This window comes from Sarcophilus harrisii, chromosome X (assembly GCF_902635505.1).
Source record: "Sarcophilus harrisii chromosome X, mSarHar1.11, whole genome shotgun sequence".
NCBI classification, from domain to species: domain Eukaryota; kingdom Metazoa; phylum Chordata; class Mammalia; order Dasyuromorphia; family Dasyuridae; genus Sarcophilus; species Sarcophilus harrisii.
In genome coordinates, this window is record NC_045432.1 from 26221977 (window position 1) to 26245367 (window position 23391).

The window sequence follows — 23391 nt, forward strand, 5'->3', positions numbered from 1 at the left end:
TTGTCCTGATTAGACAGGGGCCAATGATCCTGGGCGGGTGATCCTGGATGGGACTTTCACAGGCACACGTGATTTGTTTCCTGAGTTCAAGGAGCCTTTTGATCAGTGTTGCTTATTTCCGCCTAATTGTCTGGTGTTGGGAATTTGGGACATTGCATCTGTATCAGTATCTGATCCTGATTAGGCATGGTCTGATCTGAGGCATTGTTCACGGATAATGGCACCACTTTTCCATGGTGTTTCCTGATTCCAATGCCTCTACTCAATGTCCTAACTTTCCACTAATACTCTCAACTCTTATTCCTGAATAATACTTCCTATTTCCATGGTGTTTCCTGATTCCAAACCTCTAATCAGTGTGCCTGGCTCACTAGTGTCACGGTGTTGGATGCTATCTGTATTGCTGATGTGATTAGAGCATGATCCAAACAGTCTGGAGGCATTGTTCCTGGATGGTAAACTGTTTCCGTGAGGTGTTTCCTGGTTCAGTGCTTGCCTCTGCTCAGTGTCCTGGCTTTCCACGTGCTCTCAGCTCTTGTTCCTGGATAGTGGCTTCCCTGTTCCATGAGATTGTTTCCTGGGTTCCCAGGAAGCCTCTGAGTCAGTGTGCCTGACTTTCCACTTCAGTGCTCCTGGGTGTGTTGGGATGGCATCTACCCATGTAATGATCTGATTGGAGCATGGTCTAACAGTCCCAGGCATTGTTCCTGAATAGTAGCTTTACCTATTTCCAAAACAATTGTTTCCTGATTCCAAAGTCTCTAATCAATGGACCAAGTTGCCTCTAATAATCTGAAGTATTATTCCTAACATATCTATGTCATATAATCTAATTAAGCAAAGTATAATAATCTGCAGTATTATTCCTGAACAATAGTTCCTATTTCCATGGGGTTTCCTGATTCCAAAGCCTCTATTCAGTATACTAATTTGCCTCAAATAATCTGAAGTATTATTCCTGACTTATATCTATGTCATATAATATAAAGAAAATCTAATAATCTGAATCATTTTTCCTGAATAATAGTTCCTATTTCCAAGGGGTTTCCTGATTCGAAAACCTCTAAACAATGTACTATGTTGCCTCCAATAATCTGAAGTAGTATTCCTGACATATCTGCCGCGCCTAATCTAATTAAACAAAGGATCATAATCTGAAGTATTTTGCCTAAATTATATTTATATAATACAATCTAATTAAACACAATCTAATAATCTGAAGTATTATTCCTGAGTAATAGTTCCTATTTTTATGGTGTTTCCTGATTGCAAAGCCTCTACTCAACGTCCTAACTTTCCACTAATACTCTCAACTCTTATTCCTGAATAATACTTCCTATTTCCATGGTGTTTCCTGATTCCAAAGCCTCTAGTCAAAGGCATGATTTGAGGCTCAAATAATCTAGAAATTATTAATCCCTATTTTTCATGAATGGTGTCTGGGTTCGAACCTCTGGTCAAAGTATACCAAGTTGCCTCTAATAATCTGAAATATTATTCCTGATATATCTATGTCATACAATCTAATTAAAAACAGTCTAATAATCTGAAGTATTATTCCTGAGTAATAGTTCCTATTTTTATGGTGTTTGCTGATTCCAATGCCTCTACTCAACGTCCTAACTTTCCACTAATACTCTCAACTCTTATTCCTGAATAATATTTCCTATTTCCATGGTGTTTCCTGGGATTCGAAACTCTGACAATCAGTGTGCTGACTTTCACTAGTGTCTGGTGTTGTTGTTTGGATGTTGTCTGTGATATGGTCTGATTAGGCATGGACTGACAGTCTGAGTATTCTGGATATTATTTCCTGTTCCGGTGTTTCCTGATTCCAATGCCTCTACTCAATGTCCTAACTTTCCACTAATACTCTCAACTCTTATTCCTGAATAATACTTCCTATTTCCATGGTGTTTCCTGATTCCAAAGTCTCTAATCAATGTACCAAGTTGCCTCTAAAAATCTGAAGTAGTATTCCTGACATATCTATGTTATATAATCTAAGTAAACAAAATATAATAATATGAAGTATTATTCCTGAATAATAGTTCCTATTTCCATGGTGTTTCCTGATTCCAAAGTCTCTAATCAAAGCATTAATTGACTCGGGTAGTAGTGGCAATCCTATTTCCATGGTGTTATCTGATTACAAAACCTCTAGTCAATGGCCTTACAATTACCTCCACAATCTGAAATGACTGTTTACAAATATATCTATGTCATACATCTAATTCAACACGATCTTGTGGTCTGAATCATTATTCACAGACCAATGGTTTTATTTCCGTGGGGTTTCACTGATTCCAAGGGCACTAATTGTTAGCCTAGAGTTGCCTCTAAGCAATCAGAGTATGGGATTTACCTGGCATATCTAGCATCGCTATAATCTAATTAAACACAGTCCCACAGCCATCTAAGGCCATTCCTGAATAATACTACCCTATTTCAATAAGTTTTCCCTGATTCCCGAGCCTCTCAAAGGCCCAATGCCTAAGTTTCCTCTAATGATCTGAATCATTGTTCGCAGACTGATAAGTTTCTATTTTCCATTGGGTTCACAGTTTCAGGCCTCAGTTGAGGCGTTGATTTGTCCAGGAATGGAGTCTGGGTATGATCTGGCTGCAGCAGTTACAGTTATCCCACCAGTTCCCAAAACCTCTAGTCCCATGCCTGGGGTTGCTCTGTGAAATGCCGAGAATATTTTTTCCTGATATATCTATGTCAGCCACAATCTAATTCAACACAGTCTTATGATCTAGTCAAGTATTTCCACTGAATAATAGTTTCTATTTCGGGTTTCCTGATTCCCGAGACACACTAGTTATTTGTACCAGGTTGCTCTAATGATCTGGAGGCTATGGGTTCACAGGCATGTCTGTAATCGTATGATCTAATTAAGGCACGGTCACAATAATTCTGGGTGTTGTTCACTGGATAAACCTTCCTATTTCCATGGGTTTCTGATTCCCAAAGCCTCCCAAAGAATGTCTGGTTCCTCCACAGCCAATCTGGATACATTGTTCCTGAATAATGATTTCTATTTCTGGGACACGTTCCCAGGCCTCTAATTAGAAGGCACGTTGAATTTGACTCAAATAATCCCAAAGTGTTCTCCAAATCCTATTTCCATGGTGTTATCTGATTCCGAAACCTCTAGTCAATATATACCAGGTTACTCTGACAATCTGAAATCTGACCGCCCACACTGATGTATCTATGTGGCACAATCTAATTCTACAACACAGTCTTATGATCACAGATCATTATTTCCTGAATAATAGTTTCTATTTCCATAGAAGTTTCCCTGATTCCAAAGAGACACTAGTGTGTATGAGTTGCCTCTAATAATCTGAAGTATGATTCCTGGTTTATATCTATATCATATAATCTAATTAAACACAGTCTAATAATCTGAAGTATGATTCCTGAATAATAGTTCCTATTTCCATGGGGTTTCCTGATTTGAAAACCTCTAATCAACGTCCTATGTTGCCTCCAATCAATCTGGTAGTATTCCTGGCATCCATGCCATATAATCTCCTGGGTGAAACAGAAATTATGATAGACTTTGAGGTTGTGTTTGCATTGGGCACGGTCTAATAATCTGAGTATTGTTCACAGAGATAGTTCTATTTTTAATGGTGTTTTCACAGTTCCCAAAGCCTCCTGATCAGTGTGCTAACTTTCACTAGTATACGGAAATACAATTTAGGCCCGTCAGATGTTGCTCTGTATAATATAATCAGTGAGCATGGTCAACAATCTGAGAGGCATTGTTCCACCAGGACCCATGCTTCCTATTTTCATGGTCGACACTGGTTCCCAAGGTCTCTCCTGATAAATGTGCCAGGGGTTGCCTCTAATAATCTGAAGTATTATTCCTAACATATCTATGTCATATAATCTAATCAAGCAAATATAATAGTCTGAAGTTTTATTCCTGAACAATAGTTCCTATTTCCATGGGGTTTCCTGATTCCAAAGCCTCTATTCAGTATACTAAGTTGCCTCAAATAATCTGAAGTATTATTCCTGACTTATATCTATGTCATATAATATAAACAAAATCTAATAATCTGAATCATTTTTCCTGAATAATAGTTCCTATTTCCATGGGGTTTCCTGATTCGAAAACCTCTAATCAACATCCTATGTTGCCTCCAATAATCTAAAGTAGTATTCCTGACATATCTATGTTATATAATCTAAGTAAACAAAACATAATAATCTGAAGTATTATTCCTGAATAACTTTCCACTAATGCTCTGAAGTATTATTGTTGAATGCTATCTATATAATATAATCTAATTAAACATAGTCTAACAATCTGAAGCATTATTCCTGAATAATACTTCCTATTTCCATGGTGTTTCCTGATTCCAAAGCCTCTATTCAGTATACTAAGTTGCCTCAAATAATCTGAAGTATTATTCCTGACTTATATCTATGTCATATAATATAAACAAAATCTAATAATGTGAATCATTTTTCCTGAATAATAGTTCCTATTTCCATGGGGTTTCCCTGAGGTTAGAAACCTCTAATGTGTCCTATATTTGCCTCTAATCTGAAGTAGTATTCCTGACATATCTATGCCATATAATCTAATTAAACAAAGGATCATAATCTGAAGTATTATTCCTAAATTATATTTATATAATACAATCTAATTAAACACAGTCTAATAATCTGAAGTATTATTCCTGACTTATATCTATGTCATATAATATAAACAACATCTAATAATCTGAATCATTTTTCCTGAATAATAGTTCCTATTTTCATGGTGTTTCCTGATTCGAAGAATCTCTAATCAGTATATGAGTTTACTCTGTAATCTGAGAATCACCATTTGCTGAATATTATCTATATAAGCCATAATCTAATTAAGCACGATCATTAATCTAGTATTATTCCTGAATAATGGTTTCATTCCATGAGACCACAGTTCCACAGCCTCAATCAGTAACTACTATGTTGCTCAATAATCTGAAATACCGTGTTTCCCCACCGAGCATATCTATGCCATATGATCCTAATTGAACAAGGTATGACAATCTGAGTATTATTCACTGAGATTATATTTAGCAACAACCAAAATCTATTAAACCTGATCTAATAATCTGGTATTTATTCCAATAATACTTCCTATTTCCATGGTGTTTCCTGATTCCAAAGCCTCTAATCAATGTACTAACTTTCCACTAATACTCTCAACTCTTATTCCTGAATAATACTTCCTATTTCCATGGTGACTTTCTGATTCCAAGAAACCTCTAATCAATGCACAACTAGTGCTCTGAGTATTGTTGTTGGATCATCTGTATGAAATATGATCCTGATTGGGCATGGTCTCTCACGCCATCCTCTTGGAGTGGGCCTGGATAATTTGTTTCCTGGCCTCCATGGTGTTTCCTGATTCAGGAGTCTCTAATCAGTGTGCCAGGTTGCCTCCTGATGATCAGGGTGTTGTTCCTGTGTATCCTGTGTCGTATGATCTAAGTTAAGAGCAGGGAGTGTAATGCGGAGTGTTTGTTCCTGGATAATGGTTCTATTTCCGTGGGGTTTCTGGGTTCAGGGAAGCCTCCTCTAGTCAGTGTGCTATCTGTTATCAATGATCTGGGTGGTGGGCGTCCCATGCCTCTGATGCAAGTGATCAGTTGTAATGAAGTCTGAGTGACCCAGCCTGGATTATCATTATGTATTCGATCTAATTAAACACGATTCTAATGATCTGGTCTTCCATTCAGACAATACCTATTTTCCATGTGGATTCCTGATTTGAAGTCTCCTGATCAGCAGTGGTAAGGTTGACTCCTAGCCCGTCTGAGTGACTGTTGCTTGTTGTGCCTCTGCCTGTGTGATCTGTTTGAGCCTTGGGTCCCAACAGTCTGCGGCATTGTTCCTGGATAATGGTTTTCTGTTTCCGTAGTTGTTTCCTGGGATTCAAGCCTCTAATAAATGTGCCAGCAGGTTATCAATAATCTGGGTATTCTGACTTGGTACCGTCGTATAGTCTCAGTTAGAGCAGGAGTCTAATGATTGAGGTCTTGTTCTGAATAATGGGACATACTATTTCAAACAATTTCCCTGGTTCAGCCTCTAAAACAATGGCACCAGTTTCACCTAATGATAGAACATTGTTCACGAATCCTTAATTTCTATTTCCATGGGGTTTCCCTGATTCCAGAGCCTCTAATCAGCATTTCCGAGATTTTTTCTCTAATGATCTGAGAGTCTTGTTCACTGTTTTCCATGGTGATTTCTGATTCCAGGCCCTCAATCAATGTGCCCAGAGTTGCTCCCGATAACTCTGAAGGGATTATTCCTGGATAATGCTTTCATTTCCATGGAGACTGCCAGCGGTCCAAAGCCTCCTAAACAGTGGCCTGGGGTTTTATAAATGATGGAGCATTGTTCACAATAGATTTCTATTTTTCATGGGGGTTTCCTAATTCCAAGAAGCCTCCTAATTAAAGCGTGAATTTGACTCCTAATGAGGTCTGGAGTGATGATCCTACTTCCCATGGTGTTATCGGCTCTCAAACATCTAATCAATGTACCAGAGTTACAATAATGTGAAATAATCCACTTCCATAGTGCAACTTTCACAGGTTCAAAACCTCTGGTAGTGTACTGGTAATTTGCTTCCAATGGTCTGGAGTGACGTTTCACGTCATCTGTTTAGCCTCAGTCTAGTTAGGCAGAAATTGTAATGATCTGGTGGTGAGCTCTGGATAGGACTCACATGGTGTTGATTCAAGTATTTTGATCAGTGTATGGCTTTCCACTAGTGTTCTGAATATTTGTTGGATATTGCATCATATTATAGTCTAGTTAAGAGCATGGTCTAAACAATCTGGAAGCATTATTCTTGAATAATGCTTCTATTACAGCAGAAAGTGTTCTGATTCCGAAGTCTCGAAAATCAATGTGCCAATTTGCCTCCTAATCTGGTATAGAGTTCTGGCCCATATCTGTAATATATAATCTAATTAAACACAGTTTAATAATCTAAAGTTTTATTCCTGAATAATACTTCCTATTTCCATGGGGTTTTCTGATTCCAAAGCCTCTCAAAAATGTCCTGAGTTTCCTCCAATAATCTGAATCATTATTCCTGAATAATAATTTCTATTTCCATGGGGTTTCCTAATTCCAAAGCCTCTAATTAAAGTATTATTTTGACTCTAATAATCTAAAGTATTAATCCTATTTCCATGGTGTTATCTGATTCCGAAACCTCTAGTCAATATACCATGTTGCCTCTAATAATCTGAAATATTATTCCTGATATATCTATGTCATACAATCTAATTCAACACAGTCTTATGATCTGAATCATTATTCCTGAATAATAGTTTCTATTTCCATGGGGTTTCCTGATTCCAAAGACACTAATTATTGTACCAAGTTGCCTCTAATAATCTGAAGTATGATTCCTGGCTTATATCTTTATCATATAATCTAATTAAACACAGTCTAATAATCTGAAGTATGATTCCTGAATAATAGTTCCTATTTCCATGGGGTTTCCTGATTCGAAAACCTCTAATCAATGTACTATGTTGCCTCCAATAATCTGAAGTAGTATTCCTGACATATCTATGCCATATAATCTAATTAAACAAAGTATAATAATCTGAAGTATTATTCCTGAGTAATAGTTCCTATTTTTATGGTGTTTCCTGATTCCAAAGCCTCTACTCAATGTCCTAACTTTCCACTAATACTCTCAACTCTTATTCCTGAATAATACTTCCTATTTCCATGGTGTTTCCTGATTCCAAAGTCTCTAATCAATGTACCAAGTTGCCTCTAATAATCTGAAGTATTATTCCTAACATATCTATGTCATATAATCTAATTAAGCAAAGTATAATAATCTGAAGTATTATTCCTGAATAATAGTTCCTATTTCCATGGGGTTTCCTGATTCCAAAGCCTCTATTCATTATACTAAGTTGCCTCAAATAATCTGAAGTATTATTCCTGACATATCTATGTCATATAATATAAACAACATCTAATAATCTGAATCATTTTTCCTGAATAATAGTTCCTATTTTCATGGTGTTTCCTGATTCCAAAGTCTCTAATCAGTGTACCAAGTTTACTCTAATAATCTGAAGTATTATTGCTGAATATTATCTATATAATATAATCTAATTAAACACAGTCTAATAATCTGAAGTATTATTCCTGAATAATAGTTTCTATTTCCATGGGGTTTCCTGATTCCAAAGCCTCTAATCAATGTACCAAGTTGCCTCTAATAATCTGAAGTATTATTCCTGACATATCTATGTCATATAATCTAATTAAACAAAGTCTAATAATCTGAAGTATTATTCCTGAATAATAATTCCTATTTCCATGGTGTTTCCTGATTCCAAAGCCTCTAATTAATGTGCTAAGTTTCCTCCAATAATCTGTAGTATTATTGCTGAATAATACTTCCTATTTCCATGATGCTTTCTTCCCTCATATTACTATCTCCCTTTCAGTAGAGAATGGAACTGAGTCTCAGGGAGAGGAGGTGTCTACCAGGGCCATATGACTAAAAAGTGTCAAGGGCACATCTCCTACAGTCAAATGACCTGCTTTTTCCAGTAGCAGAAAAGCATGCACCTGGTAAATGAACAGGGGCCAATGATCTCTTTACTGGGATGCTTTTCTTTAAGCAAACTTAACACAGCAAAACCCCTAGTTATAAACTCAGTAAAGTAGGGGCAAGCCATGAAAACATCTCTGCTTTACACAAGTATTCATCCTTGTTTAATCTTCAGAGAGTAGGTCCATAGAGCTAGAAGGGACCCCAGTGGCCATCTAGTCAAACCCCTTCATGTTACAGAGAAGGAAACTGAGGCACAGAAAGGCAAAAGAACTTGTTCAAGGTCACCCATAGGATGCTATCTCTGGAACTGGATCGGGGCCTAGAGGCCATTTGTTCAGCCCCTTCATTTTACAGAGGGGGAGAATGAGACCCAGATATGTGAACTGATTTGGCCACAAAAGATCACAGATCTTGAACTTGAAGGACTTTACAGGCTAGTTAGTCTAAAACCCCTCATTTTAAAGGAGGGAAAACTGAGGCCCAGGGAGATGAGATCTTTGTCTGAGGTCACAGAGGTAGAAGGGAGCTTAGGAATTCATATCCTAGGACTTCAAGTTCGGTTCACTCTCACCAAATTCACTTTCTCTCAGAAGTCCCAAGTTCCCTTGATAAAAGGAAACCGGGCCTCAATGGATGTCGTTTTTTCCAGGAGCATTGATTGCTCTCAGGCGCAGCTGCCAGCCATCCTGCCTCTGGTGGCAGAGCTGCCATCAATGGATGGCACTCCATGCCTTTCCCTATCTCTTTCTTCAGCTGTCTTTAACTAATTCTTAATTTCTCTCTCCCCCTCTCTTTGTTTCTGTCTTTCTCTCTTCTCTCTCTCTTTGTCTCCTGATCCTTTCTCCTCCTGTTTCTTTCTCCCTCCCTTCTCTCTGTCTCTTTCTGTCTCTCTCCCCTGCTTCTCTCGGTTCTGTCTCTTCCTTCTCTGCCTCTTTCTCCCTCCTTCTCTCCCTCCCTCTCTTCTCTCCCTTCCCTCCTCATTTTGTGTTGAGCAGACTTGGGAATTTCATGAGAGCTGGCTCCACTGGTCTGACTACCTGGAGAAGGAAGACTTGGAGTTCAGCGTCCGCTACCATTACCGGGTGCGCTGGAGCATCCCCACATCCCGCAAGCCCATCCCTCGGGCCACTGCCTGTGTCTACTTTCTCATTGAGATCTCCAAGATCAAACCGAAAGTGAGTGCTCCCCTTGGGCTGCTACCTCTTCCTAGAATAGAACTGGGGAAAGCTATCCCCTCCCCCCCCCCACACACAATGAGATTGCTGTACTGGGGCAAATCCCTAGATTGATTATAGTTCAGTTTGACTCTATGGTTCAGTCTGTATGACTCATGGGCCCTGGTGCAGCTCCTGCTCAAACCTTCAATAGCTGGGTGACCCTGGCCAGCCAGTTTTCTGCTCTGAGCCTTTATAGCCTCGGTTACATGAGGGGGTCACACTGGATGACCTCTGAGGTCCCTTCTAGCTATAGACCTAAACCTCTCCATGTGATCTTGAGCCAGTCCCTGCTTCTGTTTGCTGTTTGGTAAAAGGCAGACTCGGTGGATGGGTAGATTTAAACACAATGACCTTCAGGGTTCCTTCTGAATCTATGGTCCCATGATCCTACACTCCAAGAGCCCAGGAAATGGAAACAGGAGGTCTGAGTTAAATTCCCTGTTCAGATCCTGACTAGCTTGATGACACGTGATACTTTGTAGTCTCAGTTTCCTCATCTTTAAAATGAAGATAATTATATTCACATCTTTACCTCCTGAGGGGCTCTTGAGAGGAAAGCATGAGGAAACTGAGGCAATGAAGTGACTGGCCTAGGGTCACACTAAGACTAGGCAGTGTCTGAGGTCAGATTTGAACTCAGGAAGTGGAGTCTTCCTGACTCCAGGCCTGGCACTCTGCCCAGTGGGCTTATTTGCTTTGTTTTGGGGGAAAGGGGGTCTCTAACCTTCAAGGCTACCTAGAAATGAAAGCTAACGTGGCTAATTTCTTCTTTCTGTCACAGAGCTTGCCAGTTGAAGTATTTTTTGTCCTGGAGTCCAACAGATATGTTCACAGGTAATATATGTGTTTGGGGGCTACATTAAAAAGAGGAGTGGGGAGGGGGAGGACCAGTGAATAGGAAGAGGGAAGAGAAGAGGGAAAGGCTTCCTAGTCCCCACTGGGGTGCAGTCCAAAATCCTGGCTCTGAGGGCTTGCTCACAGGTTTAATCATGCCTTTGGATGAAATGCTCCCATCCTCCAAGGACCCAATAGGCTAGCTCATTGATCCTTGCAGCATGAGAAGGCACAAGAAAGGGATTGCATGACTCCCAGTCTTGAAAGACTATTTTTTAAATAGAAATGTGTAGAATTAACTAGAAATCCTTTTCAGGTTTAGGAGCTACTCTGAAATGAAGCAGCTAGGAAGTACACGGGACAGAGCGTGGCTCATGGAATTAGCAAAGGCCTAAATTTAAATCCTGTTTTAGATACTTATTACCTTGTGACTCTGGGCCTGTTTCCTCACTTGGGCAAAAATGAGGAAATTGGAATTAATGGCCTCTAAAATGGCTGTTCCAGATCTATATCTCTCTATATTATATCTTGATTAAGTTTTCATCATTTCTTTAAGAAAAATATATCTTATTGATGTCTTTTGTCTTGATTTCAGTCATTTCCCATCCACCCATCCCCTACTTTGAACCCTCCCTTGTGGCAAAAGAAAACACTCAGTAAAATACAGAAACCTTGTCAGACAATGTAGATAGTAGTCTGTGCCAGCAGTCGCCCACCTCTTGGTTTTATTCCGGGGACCTTCATTACTTTGCCCATTATGTACTTTGGGTGATCTTTACATTTCCATTGTTGTTTTCTTAGTTTCCTTCTGCTTCATATCACACAGATGTCCCCACAAATATTTCCCTGAATTCCTTCTACCTGTCACACACATATTCCACCTCACTCATTTATCAGAGTTCTCTTTTTGGTTTATTTCCCACTTGGGCGCTGAATCGGATTTTTTTTTTTTACTACAAAGAATGATATTATGATGATTCGGGACTATATTGATCCCTTGTTTCTCTATTTGGTTTCCTTAGGGCAGTCCCAGTACTGGGATTGCTAGATAGAAGGGTATGGAAAGTTTAGTCATTTTTCTTGCATGATTCCAAATTGAGACCCTGAATAGACTACTCTTCAGGTCTACCCAGAGTGCATCTATCTTTCCATACTCCTCCGACATTGATTATTGCTGCCTAGTTTCTGTGATTTTAAGAACTTTCTATTTTTCCCTCCCCCTTTCTCTCTCTCTCCCTGTCTCCTCTCCCTCCCTCGTTGTTTCTCAATCTTTCTTTTTCTCTTTCTTCTTTCCCCTCCCTTCCTCTTTTTCTCTTTCCCTCCCTTTATCAATCTCTTTCCTTCTCTCCCTCCTTCTTTCCTTCTCTCTTCCTGTCCCTCCTCTCCCTCCCTTCCACTTCCTCTCCATCACTCTGTCTTATTCTTTCCTTCTCTTTCCTGTCTCTCCTCTTCTCCCTCCCTTCCTTTGTCTCTCAATCTTTCTTTCCTTCTGTCTCCTTCCTTCTCCTTTTCCCTCTTCTCCCTTCCTCTTTCCTTCTCTCTTCCTCCTTCCCTCTTTTCTTCCTTTTTCTCCCTCTTCTCTCTCCCCCACCCCACTGCAGACCAGGAAAATCTCGCTTCCGAGAAAAGTGGCTGAAGGACATCATTGAAAGCAAGATCATCCTAATGAACAGCATTAACTTCTAATTCAATGATCCACTGTTGATTTGGGGTTTGGGAGACTGGATTTCTTGTGTATGTGCACTAAATACAACCTTATAAATTCAGTCATACAGTATGTTTTGGGAAATAAAGTTGTCAGGACACTTAGAATCAAGCTGCCTGGAATTGTTTTCCATTCTGTTTTTTTTTACCACACAAATAAATTTACCAGACAGGTGTTTTCTATTTCTCCAGACCATCTTTTCTATTAGTATACCCCCATTCAGTCATCTAGGTAGTACAGTGGATAGAGTTTGGGGCACAGAATCAGGAAGACCCGAGTTCAGATCCAATCCTGCCTCCAATCCTATTGAGTCACCCTGGGCAAGTCACTTAACCCTGTTTCCTAATCTGTAAAAAGCATTTGACAGTAATAATGAAGTTATTGCATCTAGTTTGAGATACCTAGCAGGCATCTAGAGATGCAAAACTCGAGGCCAGGAGAGAGATTAGGACTGAACAAGTTGACCTGAGAGTCATCAGCTTAGAGAAGATAATTTATATAATGATAGTTGATGAAAACCCCAAATAAAATTTTAAAAAAGGGCCTGGGACAGAACCTTGTGGAATAGTGATGATTAGCAGATAGGATATGAGGATGCAGGAGAGGAGACAGGAGCCATCAGGTGAGTAAGAGAACGAGAATAAATAGTGTCACAGAAATCTGGAAAGAAGAGAGTCATCAACAGCATCAAAGACTACAGTGAGATCAACGATGACAGAAAGTCATTGGCTTTGGCAATCAAAATCACTAATAACTGGAGGGGTTGTTTTGGTTAAATGTCAGAAGGCAGACTATAAAATTACGGGAGGAAAGGAAGTGGATGTCACCTGTTGTAGACCATTTTCTTTCTCAAGGTGTTTGGCCAGAAAAAGGAGATTGAGGACAAGAAGTAGTAGAGCTAGATGGATCATAAGAGTTTTTTGGAAGGCGGGGAAGACATGGGGTATGTTTGTAAATAGTGGAGAAACAGGGAGTGATGAAAGATTAATGAGAAAGGGCCATCTGCTGAAGAAAATGGAATGGGATGACAGAGGAAAAATAAAAATATTCTGCGTAAAGGGCTTTGTAATCCTTAAAATCCTAACTAAATATCCGACATTGCCACCAAATTCTTCTACCTCCCTCCCTACCATTCTGACTACTTGGTTCTCTTTTCCCCTCTGAGGCAAAACAAACCAAAAAACCCTGAACCATCCACCAAAAAAAAAAAAAAACATCCTTGCTGTTAAAAACACCTTTCCAATGGTTTTGAGTCTTCTCTTCTTCCTGATTTATCTTCAACTTCTCAATCCCTTTCTGACTCCCCAAACAGCTGACTAAGGCAGTTGTTAAATCAACATTAATTCATCTCATCTACTTACTCATCTGATAAGAAAGTTCATCAGTACCCTACACGTGGTGTTATAGAAATGTTAGCTACTATTTTGAGGGACTGAGATCAGGACATTTAGCGAGGAATTGAAGCATTTAGTGGACTTGAGGACAAGCAGTAGCTAATACTATATAAGAAGTAAATCAACAAATCAGACTTTGACGTGTTAGGCTCACCTAATCTAGGATCATTAGGGAGGCTTTTTCAGTCTTATTTCTGAAGCAGAGATAATCATTTCATTTCTTAAATTGATGGATTTTCCCAATTCGCATCAGGTAGCAGAGGGACTATGCTGTGTGGACTGTCTACCTGGTTGTGTGGCCTAGGTTAGCTGTGGATTAAGCTCAGTGACCGTCTTGGAGCAGAAGACAGATGTTTGACAGACACAAAACAAGGCTTTGAAAAAACAGATGGTTAACTAATTCAGGATGGTAGGAAGTGGTGTCCCTGTTGCTCTCAAAAACTTCTCAAACAACCAGAAGTGTGAAATTTATTTTATTTGAATAAAAACAATCCAAATTTAATAATCAGCCAATGCTGTCAATATTCTTAGTTTCTTAGGGTGGTTGGTACAATAAGACAGAACAAAAAATGGAGAGGAAGGTAAAGGTGAAAATTTCTTCCTAACTCCAAATACATTACATACTTTTAAAAGCAGCAAGATGAATCTGTCTTCCCTATAGTTTATTCAAATAAAGGCTTATTCTTAATGAAAACAAACATCCATGGAGGATAACAATACTATTATTTTTAAAGATCCATATTTACAAAAAGGAGGAAGATTTTAACATTTGTAGATGCAAAGATTTTAATACATACATATTATCTACCCCTAACATGTTTATGGATCACAGTTGGAAATTTCTTCAAATGCTACTTAATAGGCACATTTTAAACAGAAATAATATCATTATGCCGGTTTCTTGGACATTTCATACTTTTAAAACTTAAAAGAACTCAAAGTTACTTTAAAAAAACACAAGTGAAATGAATAGAAGTTAAGAGCTCAAATCCTTGAGAGATTTATGGATGAGAATTGTGAACACCAGAGAAAGGAAAGGAGTGGCCTAAAGTTATACAAAGAGCCAAATAATTGCATTCAGCATTGACTCCAGATGGAGTAGAAGTCTTATGCTTTCTAATTTGCAATTCAACTGGTTTGTTCCAAAAGAAGGAAAGAAATCTTATTTCTAGAGTAGAGATATTATCTCTTTTCTTGAACTTATCTAGTTTTCTATTAGCTTAAATGTAGTTAGGTTGTCAAGATTAATTTCAGATGAGTAGACATCATTTCCAGTTCCCATCACCTAACATGGGAACTATGATGTATGTACTATCTATCTGGCTGTGTGGATTATGTTAGCTGTAGAGTAAGCATGGTGATCATCTTGGAGCAGAAGACAGATGTTTGGCGCATACAAAACAAGGCTTTGAAAAACCAGATGGTTACGCAATTCAGGATTGTAGAGGAAGTGGTGTCTTTGTTGCTCCCAAAAGCTTCTCAAACAACCAGAAGCATGAAACTTACTTTATTGAAACAAAAATAATCCAAACTCAATACATCAGCCAATGTAGTCAATATTCTTATTTAGTTTCTTAGGTCCTGTTGGTATAATAAGACAGAACAAAATATGTAGAGGAATGTAATGGTGAAAATAGCATGTATTTTAATGTATATTATCTACCCCTTACATGCTTATGGATCATAGCTGGAAATCTCTTCAGCTGCTATTTTCTAGACACAATTTAAGCAAAAATAATGTTGTTGTGCTGGTATACTAGACATTCCATACTTTCCCAAAGTTACTTTAAAAAACACAACTGAAATTAATAGAAGTTAGAGCTGAAATCCTTAAGAGATTTAAGTATGACAATTGTGAGCCCCACAGAAAGGAAAGGACTGCTCTGAAGTCACACAAGTGTCTGCATTCAGATTTGAATCCAGATTTGAGTAGAAGTCCTATGTTCTCTTATTTGCATTTCAACCGGTCTGTTCCACAAGAAGGAAAGGAACCAACATTCACTATTCCGGGAACAAACTCTACCTTGTCCAATTATTCAAAACATTTTCAAACTCCCTGTTTTCCCTTTGCAACTATGACCTAATTTTGGTCACCAACAATGGCTGCTTCCTCTATTTCCTGCAAGCACACTTGAAACTGAGGGGAGGCTAGTTTTGCTAAATCCAATAGAGGATGTAATACATAGGTAATAGCAGCATAATCTTGTAGAGTAAGATTTACAATTCTTATCTTTTCTCAATTTGACCCTTGTCATGTCTCCCTCAATATACATTCACAAATTACAGAAGGTCAAAGTTGAAAACAGCTTCAAAGATGATCTAAATTCAATCCATTGTGTGATTTGGAGCCTTTCACCTGAGTTCCCCAGCTCTAGATTTTAAGATCCTGAATTTTTATCATTTTTTATTTTTATTTTTAATTTAAAATTTTTTTATTATTAAATTTTTATTAACAGGTACCCTTTCGGGACCAATTGCACTCATCCAAAAAGATACGAAGGAAACATCTAAATTCTACCAACAACTTATTTGTGCAAAAAATAATAATATAAATAAAAGGCACATTTATAAATTCAAATCAAGCATTTGAGAGAAAAGGAGAAATTGATGTGAAGATGCTTTTGACTTGAATTTCTGTTCCATAACTAAGAAAGCATCCTATTTGTTCTCCTTCCCCTTTGTCTTTCTGTAGATTTCTCGGAAGCTAGCTAAGAATCCTGCTTTCTCTCTTTTGTCGTTCTTCTCGGTTCAATAACTCCAGGATTCGTTTCTCATTGGCCCCATAGACCTGGTTTTCTTTTCGGAGACGCACGGCCTCCATTCTATGATGCCTAGAAAATTTTGAATATAAACCTAACTTTACCTTATCCCACTCCACTCCCTCGAAATGGTCTCAAGCTTCTCAGCGTGCCTGAATACCAAGTAGTCCACTTAAAAAACAGTGTCTGAAATGGGTCATATTGGAAGTAAGCCAAGCTGACTTTAAGCTGATTTTAAGTCTTTTCTAGCATTCAATCCAACTTAGCTTTCCTGAATCACCGATGCTCTGTCAGCATAACAAATACTACTTAGTCTTAACCACCGAGGGTACAAGACCAGTGTGGTGCTATCAGAAGTCTACTCTGGATAGAAAGTTAAGTAGATGTCAGTACATGGATCACCTAGGCAACCCTGTCTCTGCTGGATCCTAACAGTAGGGGATATGGGGGCTAGCGGGCTGTCAATCAGGCAAAATCCCTGCAAGGTTCCAGTCACTGTAAGCAGTAGCCCTTGTGACTACAAACTGGACCAGGTACAAAGCTCTGATCAAAGAAATTTTAGCATATAGGCTGGGCCTTGAAGAGAAGACAACAAACAGAACCAATGCTGACCCTATTTTATTTATTATGTGGCAACATGAGGACTAGAGAAAGATACTTGTAGGTACATTTTTAGGAGAATGATGACATTACTGAGTTTGAAGTCAAACTACCTGTGAAACAGCTAGTGAAATGACCAATGGATAAAGCACTGACTCTAAGTCAGGAAGACCTGACTGCTTCAAAGACTTTCAGACATTTAAGTTGGGGTGTTTGAGCTCTCTTAGACTCAATTTCCTCATTTATGAGATGGGGATGAGAACAGCTATCTCAGGGGGTTTTGATGAGGCTCAATGAGATGCTTACAGCATCATATAAATACTAGTTATTATTGTTGCGATTATGTAATATCTTGAATTTCAAATAAACAACGCATATTTAGATTCTTTTTATCCTAAATCTTCACTTGATGGAATAACTACCCTAAGATCTAAATTATTGTGGCTGTACAAAATCCTACTTCATTCCTGTGATTAAAAAAAAAAAAATCAATGTTAAGAACCTACCTGCTTCCACTCATGACATATCCCGCATATTCAAATGATGCAATCTCTTCACTGGTGAGGCCAATTTCTCCTCTCTGAGGGATCCGTTTTCCAGCTTTCACATATTCAGCCATGGCTTCGCCTTCGCCAGGCAATAGAGCGTGACCGCAGCTGCAAAGAAATTAAGACAAGGATTTGTGTGTTAGATCATCTCTGTATTCAAAGATTGTAAACAGAAGATTTCCTTGGGAAACAACTGAGACAGCAATAACTAAGTGGGTAGGCCAGTTTGACCGAGAAATGCAGACAGAGTTCCTTTGGGACAGCCCAATGGAAGGATCATTATTATTGATTACAGACTAGTGTAGATCCCTCTTCTTCCCTTGATGGTTTTGCTTCCACTTAATTCTCTCTCCATTTTTTTCCCCTTAAAAAAAAACCCTAAAATCCTTAAACAGCATTTCTGAAATTTTTCATTTCCCTAGGCAGGGATCACAGGCCCCAGTGATAGCTCACTTGAAAACTGATAGCTCATGTGACCACTAAAAGGCCTGAAAGGTACATGGGAAGCCTGAACATTACATTTTTTTTATCTTTTTAAAAATATATTTTATTTATTTCATCACGTATTTCCCAATTATAGGTAAATAATTTTTAATATTCATTTTTGGAAATTCTGAATTTGAAATTCTCTCTCCTCCTTTGAGAAGGTATCAATTACATGTGTAAAATCATACAAAACATATTTCCATTTCTGCCATGTTGCAAAAGACAAAGTCAAAAAGTTGAGTGTTCTATTTCTACATTTCCACTGCTACTCACCTCACAGGTCTGTCATCCGAAACACTGAGTGCTTTTGGAACTTCTGGTCCAATCAATCTCTGACTTTCTTCACTGTCTGTCAAAAAAACCAAACCAAAACACCCAAAATAAACAAACACACGCACATTAAGATTACCAGTTGGTTAATGGAACACTTGTTGAGCATATTCAGTCCACTGGGTGGAATAGATTCAAAAGGTACTTTATGGGAAGGAAGAAAGTGCCTCATCAGGGGAGCTTCCAATTTAGTGGAATAATCCCAGACAACAAAGAAAGGCTTTGGGTCTTATGGAAGATGCTGGACACACCAGATTTGTGCTGCGTGATGCTGAGGAACCGCCCCTAAACAATCACTCCTATGTCTATGTATAGATACAGATACTTATTCCACAGAAGTTGCCTGCAAAGAACTTACCCAGTGAATAATCTTGGAAGGGAATCTTTTTTGATTTTTCATCTGAGCTGTGGGAGCTTGATTTAGGCAACTTTCTCTTGTGTTGCTTCTTGCTCTTTTTTGACTTCTTCCTGTTATGATTATAATTTATGATGCACATTAAATACCTAGGAAAATCCATCAAGATGCAAGAAAATTTGCTTGTTAGAAAAATGCAGAGAGTATATATGTGGGTGTTTTGCTTAACAGTTTTTTTTTATTAGAGCTTTTTATTTACTAATTTTATGTGTGGGTAATTTTTCAGCATTGACAATTGCCAAACCTTTTGTTCCAATTTTTCCCCTCCTCCCCACCCCCTCCCCCAGATGGTATGTTGACTAATACATGTTATATGTGTTAAAGTATATGTTAAATACAATATATGTATACATGTCCATACAGCTTAATAGTCAATCTAATTTTTCTTGCCTTACGTGAGGAGAAAACAAACTACAGATGGGTTCTGGGTTCTGGGAATCATCGTAGAGAATCCATGGCAGAATCCTCAGCTTAAATATCCTATTCACAATCTTTGGTAAGTAGGTTTTATTTAAAAATAGTTTAACCTATTTAATAAAATCACCACGTTTCCCTTCTCTGCCCCCAACATAAGAATCTAAAGGAGCCTCCAAAAAAGCTTTCATCCTATAGAAAGGTAAAGTAATCTCGAATTCACACTTACACCCGGTGTTTTCTCTGCTTTCCCTTCTTTTTTCTTTTCTTGCTTTTCTTGGCCTTGTTTCTCTTGGACTTCTTGTCTTTGCTGGTTTTCAAAGCAGATCTTCTGGATTCTGACAATTAAAGTTGAGAATAACTAAGAAGCAAAGACCTGAATGAGCGTCTGAATGGGCACCTAACTGTCGTTATATTCTTTGAAGAAACAAGTCAGCAAATGCAACAAATGAAATTTTAAGCATCCAGAAAACCATAGAACAATTCTGGTCTCATCTGTTACAAAGGAGAAAATCCACTCAACCTTAGCTGGCCACACAACAGAAAATGCACTCAAGGTAATGAGAGTAATTATGTTAGCAGAGGAAAAGCAGGGATCTGTTTAAAAGCAGTTTTCTGAGAAAGCCTTCTCTGGGCTATCTTACACAGTTTTAGCTACCCTGAGTTAACCAATATCAGATTATTAGTGACTTCCAGAGCTGGAAGAGATCCAGAAGTTGTCTAGGCCCACCCCCTGCTGAAGCGTGAATCTAACAGCCATCCCCCAAAAAGCCATCATCCAGCCTTCGTCTGAACATTTCCAGGGATGGGAAATCCGCTGCTTCCTAAAGTGGACTGTTTCACTTTGGGACAGCTCTAACAACGAAGGGCTTTCTTCCTAATAAGCCAGCATAGCAGTAGGAACTGTATTGCTAAAGTGGAAAAGCACCCCCAATGGGACCTTGAGAAACATAATCTTGAATCCTTGTAGTTAGAAGTCTATTACTAGTTCTTCACCTCCTACTGCGGATGGTATTTTTAACAACCTAGATGTGCTGTCCTGAAAGACCTGAGACCTTGACAACCTGATAAGCTTAAAGAAATACTGCTTGCTGCTGTCTGGGAATGACCCCCCTAGAGTAATGACTTTTTGCCTCCTGTTTGGAATAGAAATTCCTTTATTAAGACAAATGTATCCAGAAACATTCTGATGTCTCTCTCTCTCTTCTTTCTATAAATATATGGCCCTGAGACCACTCATTACTGACCCCTCCAGTCCTGGTGTTGGGAGATCAGTCCTGACCAGTAATAAACACTCTTAAAACTTCATTATTTTGGCTGCCCTGTTTTCTCTCACCTGGGTACTTCATTGCAAATGTCAAATACATACGTCAGAAGAAAGCAAATCAAGAACCTTCTTCTAAATGACCAAAATGATAGTTGAAAACCTCAGATTGGCCCTTCTTACCACCTGGCTCATCACTGGACTCATCATCACTCTTTTCAACATGCTTTTTATGTTTTCTTGAGACCTTGGTCTTTCTCTTTTTCTTAACTCTATCCCTGGAGTGGCTAGTCTTCTTCTTTCTCTTCTTTCCTTTTGTACAAATGTTATAAAGAGAAGTCAGGTTAAAACTATTTAAGTTTAAGGACTTAAGACATTTCCCAGGATATCCCTCCCCACAGCAAACCTTCCCTTCTATCAAAGGAAAACAGTTGAGCAAAATCAAGCAAGACTGAGGCCACATCTGATGGGTACGTAACATTTTTACACTGACGGTCCCCCATCTCTCCAACAAAAATAGAGGCATGTATTTCCTCTCCAGGGCCAAGATCAGCTATTACGAACATTCATTGATTGGCTTCCTAGTACTGTTCTTTTCATTTCTATTACTGGCTCTACTTTCTTCAGAAAGTACCAGTTCATACAAGGCCTTTCAGGTGTTTTTGAACACCTCATCATGTCTTACCAATTGATACAATTCCATTCCAATCATCTGCTTACTACAGTTTGTTCAGCCAGTTCCCTGGCAAAAAGTATCCACTTTGTTTATGATTCTTTGCTATGCTATGAATAGCAAAAAAGGTGCTATGAATATTTTGGTATATAGGGAGCCTTTCAATTTGACCTCCTTAGGGGTATATGCCGGAGCAGTGAGATACGTGAGTGAGCATGTATGAACAGTTTTGTCATTTTTCTCACCTAATTGCAAATTATTTTTCAGAATGTTTGCAGCATTACACAGCTCTGTCAACAATGTAATAATGTGTCTATATTCCCATAGTCCCTCCAATGTTGACTACTTCTGTCCTTTATCATATTTGCTATTTTGAGTGGGGGGGTGATATGAAAGTTCAGAATTCTCTTAATCTGGAGTTGTTCTCTGTAGGAGAATGACCCTTGAGTTTATATATTTGAGTTAATTCCCTTCATTTCTTAGCTATTAGACCTTTTTCAGAGATATTTGCTGCAAAGTTTCCTCCCATAGGACAGTTTCATTTTTCCTATCTGTGGTGATTTTATACAAAAGCTCCTCAAACTGAAATTTTCGATTTTGTCTTTCATGACCACAAATCTCTAACTTGGTTAAGAATTCTTGCCCAACGGTTTTAGAAGGCATCTCCTTCCATTTTCATCCAATTTATAAATGACAAAATCTTTAACATTTAGGTCACATATCCATTTGGAACTTAATGTGGTATATAAGATTGAATTATCTACAAGATTGTTTTCTAATTTTCCCAGATGCTTAGCAAAAGCAATGAATTGAAAAATGAACAGTAAAAGGAATGAATAGTTCTTTTATGTTCTTCAGATTACTGAAAAATGGGATGATTGAATTAAATTGTTTCTAAATCTCTTTTTTTCTAATGCACTACATTTTTTTGACTAGGACCAAAGTGTTTTACTGATTACTGCTTTCTGAGGTATGGAAGTGCTATTCCTATTTTCCCCCCATTATTTCCTTTGAGATTTTTGATCTCTTGTTCCATTGTCTGTCTCTCACTCTGTGTGTGTGTGTGTGTGTGTGTGTGTGTGTGTGTGTGTGTGTGTCTGTGTGTGTGAGAGAGAGAGAGAGAGAGAGAGAGAGAGAGAGTGTGTGTGTATAAAATGAAAAATAAAGGAGTGAATAATTCTTTAATATTCTTAAGGTTACTGAATTATATTGTTTCTGAATCTAGTTTTTTTCTAATGAGCTATTTTTTCCTTTTTGACAAGGACCAAAGAGTTTTAATGATTACTACTTTATACTATAGTCTGAAACATGAAAGTGCTATTCCTCTTTTTTACCCATTATTTCCTTTCAGATTCTTTATCTCTTGTCCACCCCACCCCCCATATGTGTGCAAATATATAATAAAAACTTAAGGAATGAATAATTCTTTTATGTTCTCAAGATTAATGACCAATGGGATTCCTGAATTACATTGTTTCTAAATCTAGTTTTTTCTAATGATCAACTTTTTGTTTACCAGCGCCAGAGTTTTAATAATTACTGATTTATGCTTTACTATGATGTATGGTGCCCCCCAATATTTTCTTTGAGATTCTTGATCTCTTGTTCCTTTGTCTGTTGCTATGTGTGTATGTACACACACACACATATAATGAAAAGTAAAGGAATGAATAATACTTTTATGTTCTTCAAATTACTTAACAATGGAGTCACTGAATTATATTGTTTCTAAATCTAGTGTTTTGCTAAAGATTAATTTTTTATTAGTATCAAAGAGTTTTAATGATTACTGTTTTATACTATACACTTAGGTATAAAGGTGCTATTTCTCTATTTTTCCCATTATTTTCCTTCAGATTTTTGATATCTTGACCACCCCCACTCTGTATAAATACATATATACATATATATATATAGAAAATAAAAGAATGAATAATTATTTTATGTTCTGAAGATTACTGAATAATGGGATTACTGAATTATATTGTTTCTAAATCTAGTGTTTTGCTAAAGATTAATTTTTTATTAGTATCAAAGAGTTTTAATGATTACTGCTTTATCCTATACTGTCAAGTATGGAAATACCATTCCTAAATATTCCTCATTATTTCCTTTGACATTTTTGATCTCTT

The 23391-nt window shown here is 37.9% G+C and overlaps 2 protein-coding genes across 2 annotated transcripts in view; one reads left to right on the forward strand and one right to left on the reverse strand.

The window, feature by feature from the left end:
• Positions 1–12532, forward strand: part of AKAP14 (A-kinase anchoring protein 14) — a 50637-nt gene extending 38105 nt beyond the window's left edge. The window contains exons 5-7 of the mRNA XM_023506917.2: positions 9616–9795; positions 10619–10671; positions 12273–12532. Of these exons, the coding sequence (XP_023362685.1) occupies positions 9616–9795; positions 10619–10671; positions 12273–12357 (318 nt within the window). The 3' untranslated portion in view covers positions 12358–12532. The remainder of the gene's footprint in view (positions 1–9615; positions 9796–10618; positions 10672–12272) is intronic.
• Positions 12533–16428: 3896 nt separating this feature from the next.
• Positions 16429–21089, reverse strand: NKAP (NFKB activating protein). The gene is given in 8 exon segments (XM_031945053.1): positions 16429–16482; positions 16484–16601; positions 17636–17785; positions 18437–18512; positions 18852–18961; positions 19552–19660; positions 20770–20898; positions 21080–21089. Coding segments are annotated over 8 exon segments (756 nt in total).
• Between the last annotated feature and the right edge of the window lie 2302 nt (positions 21090–23391).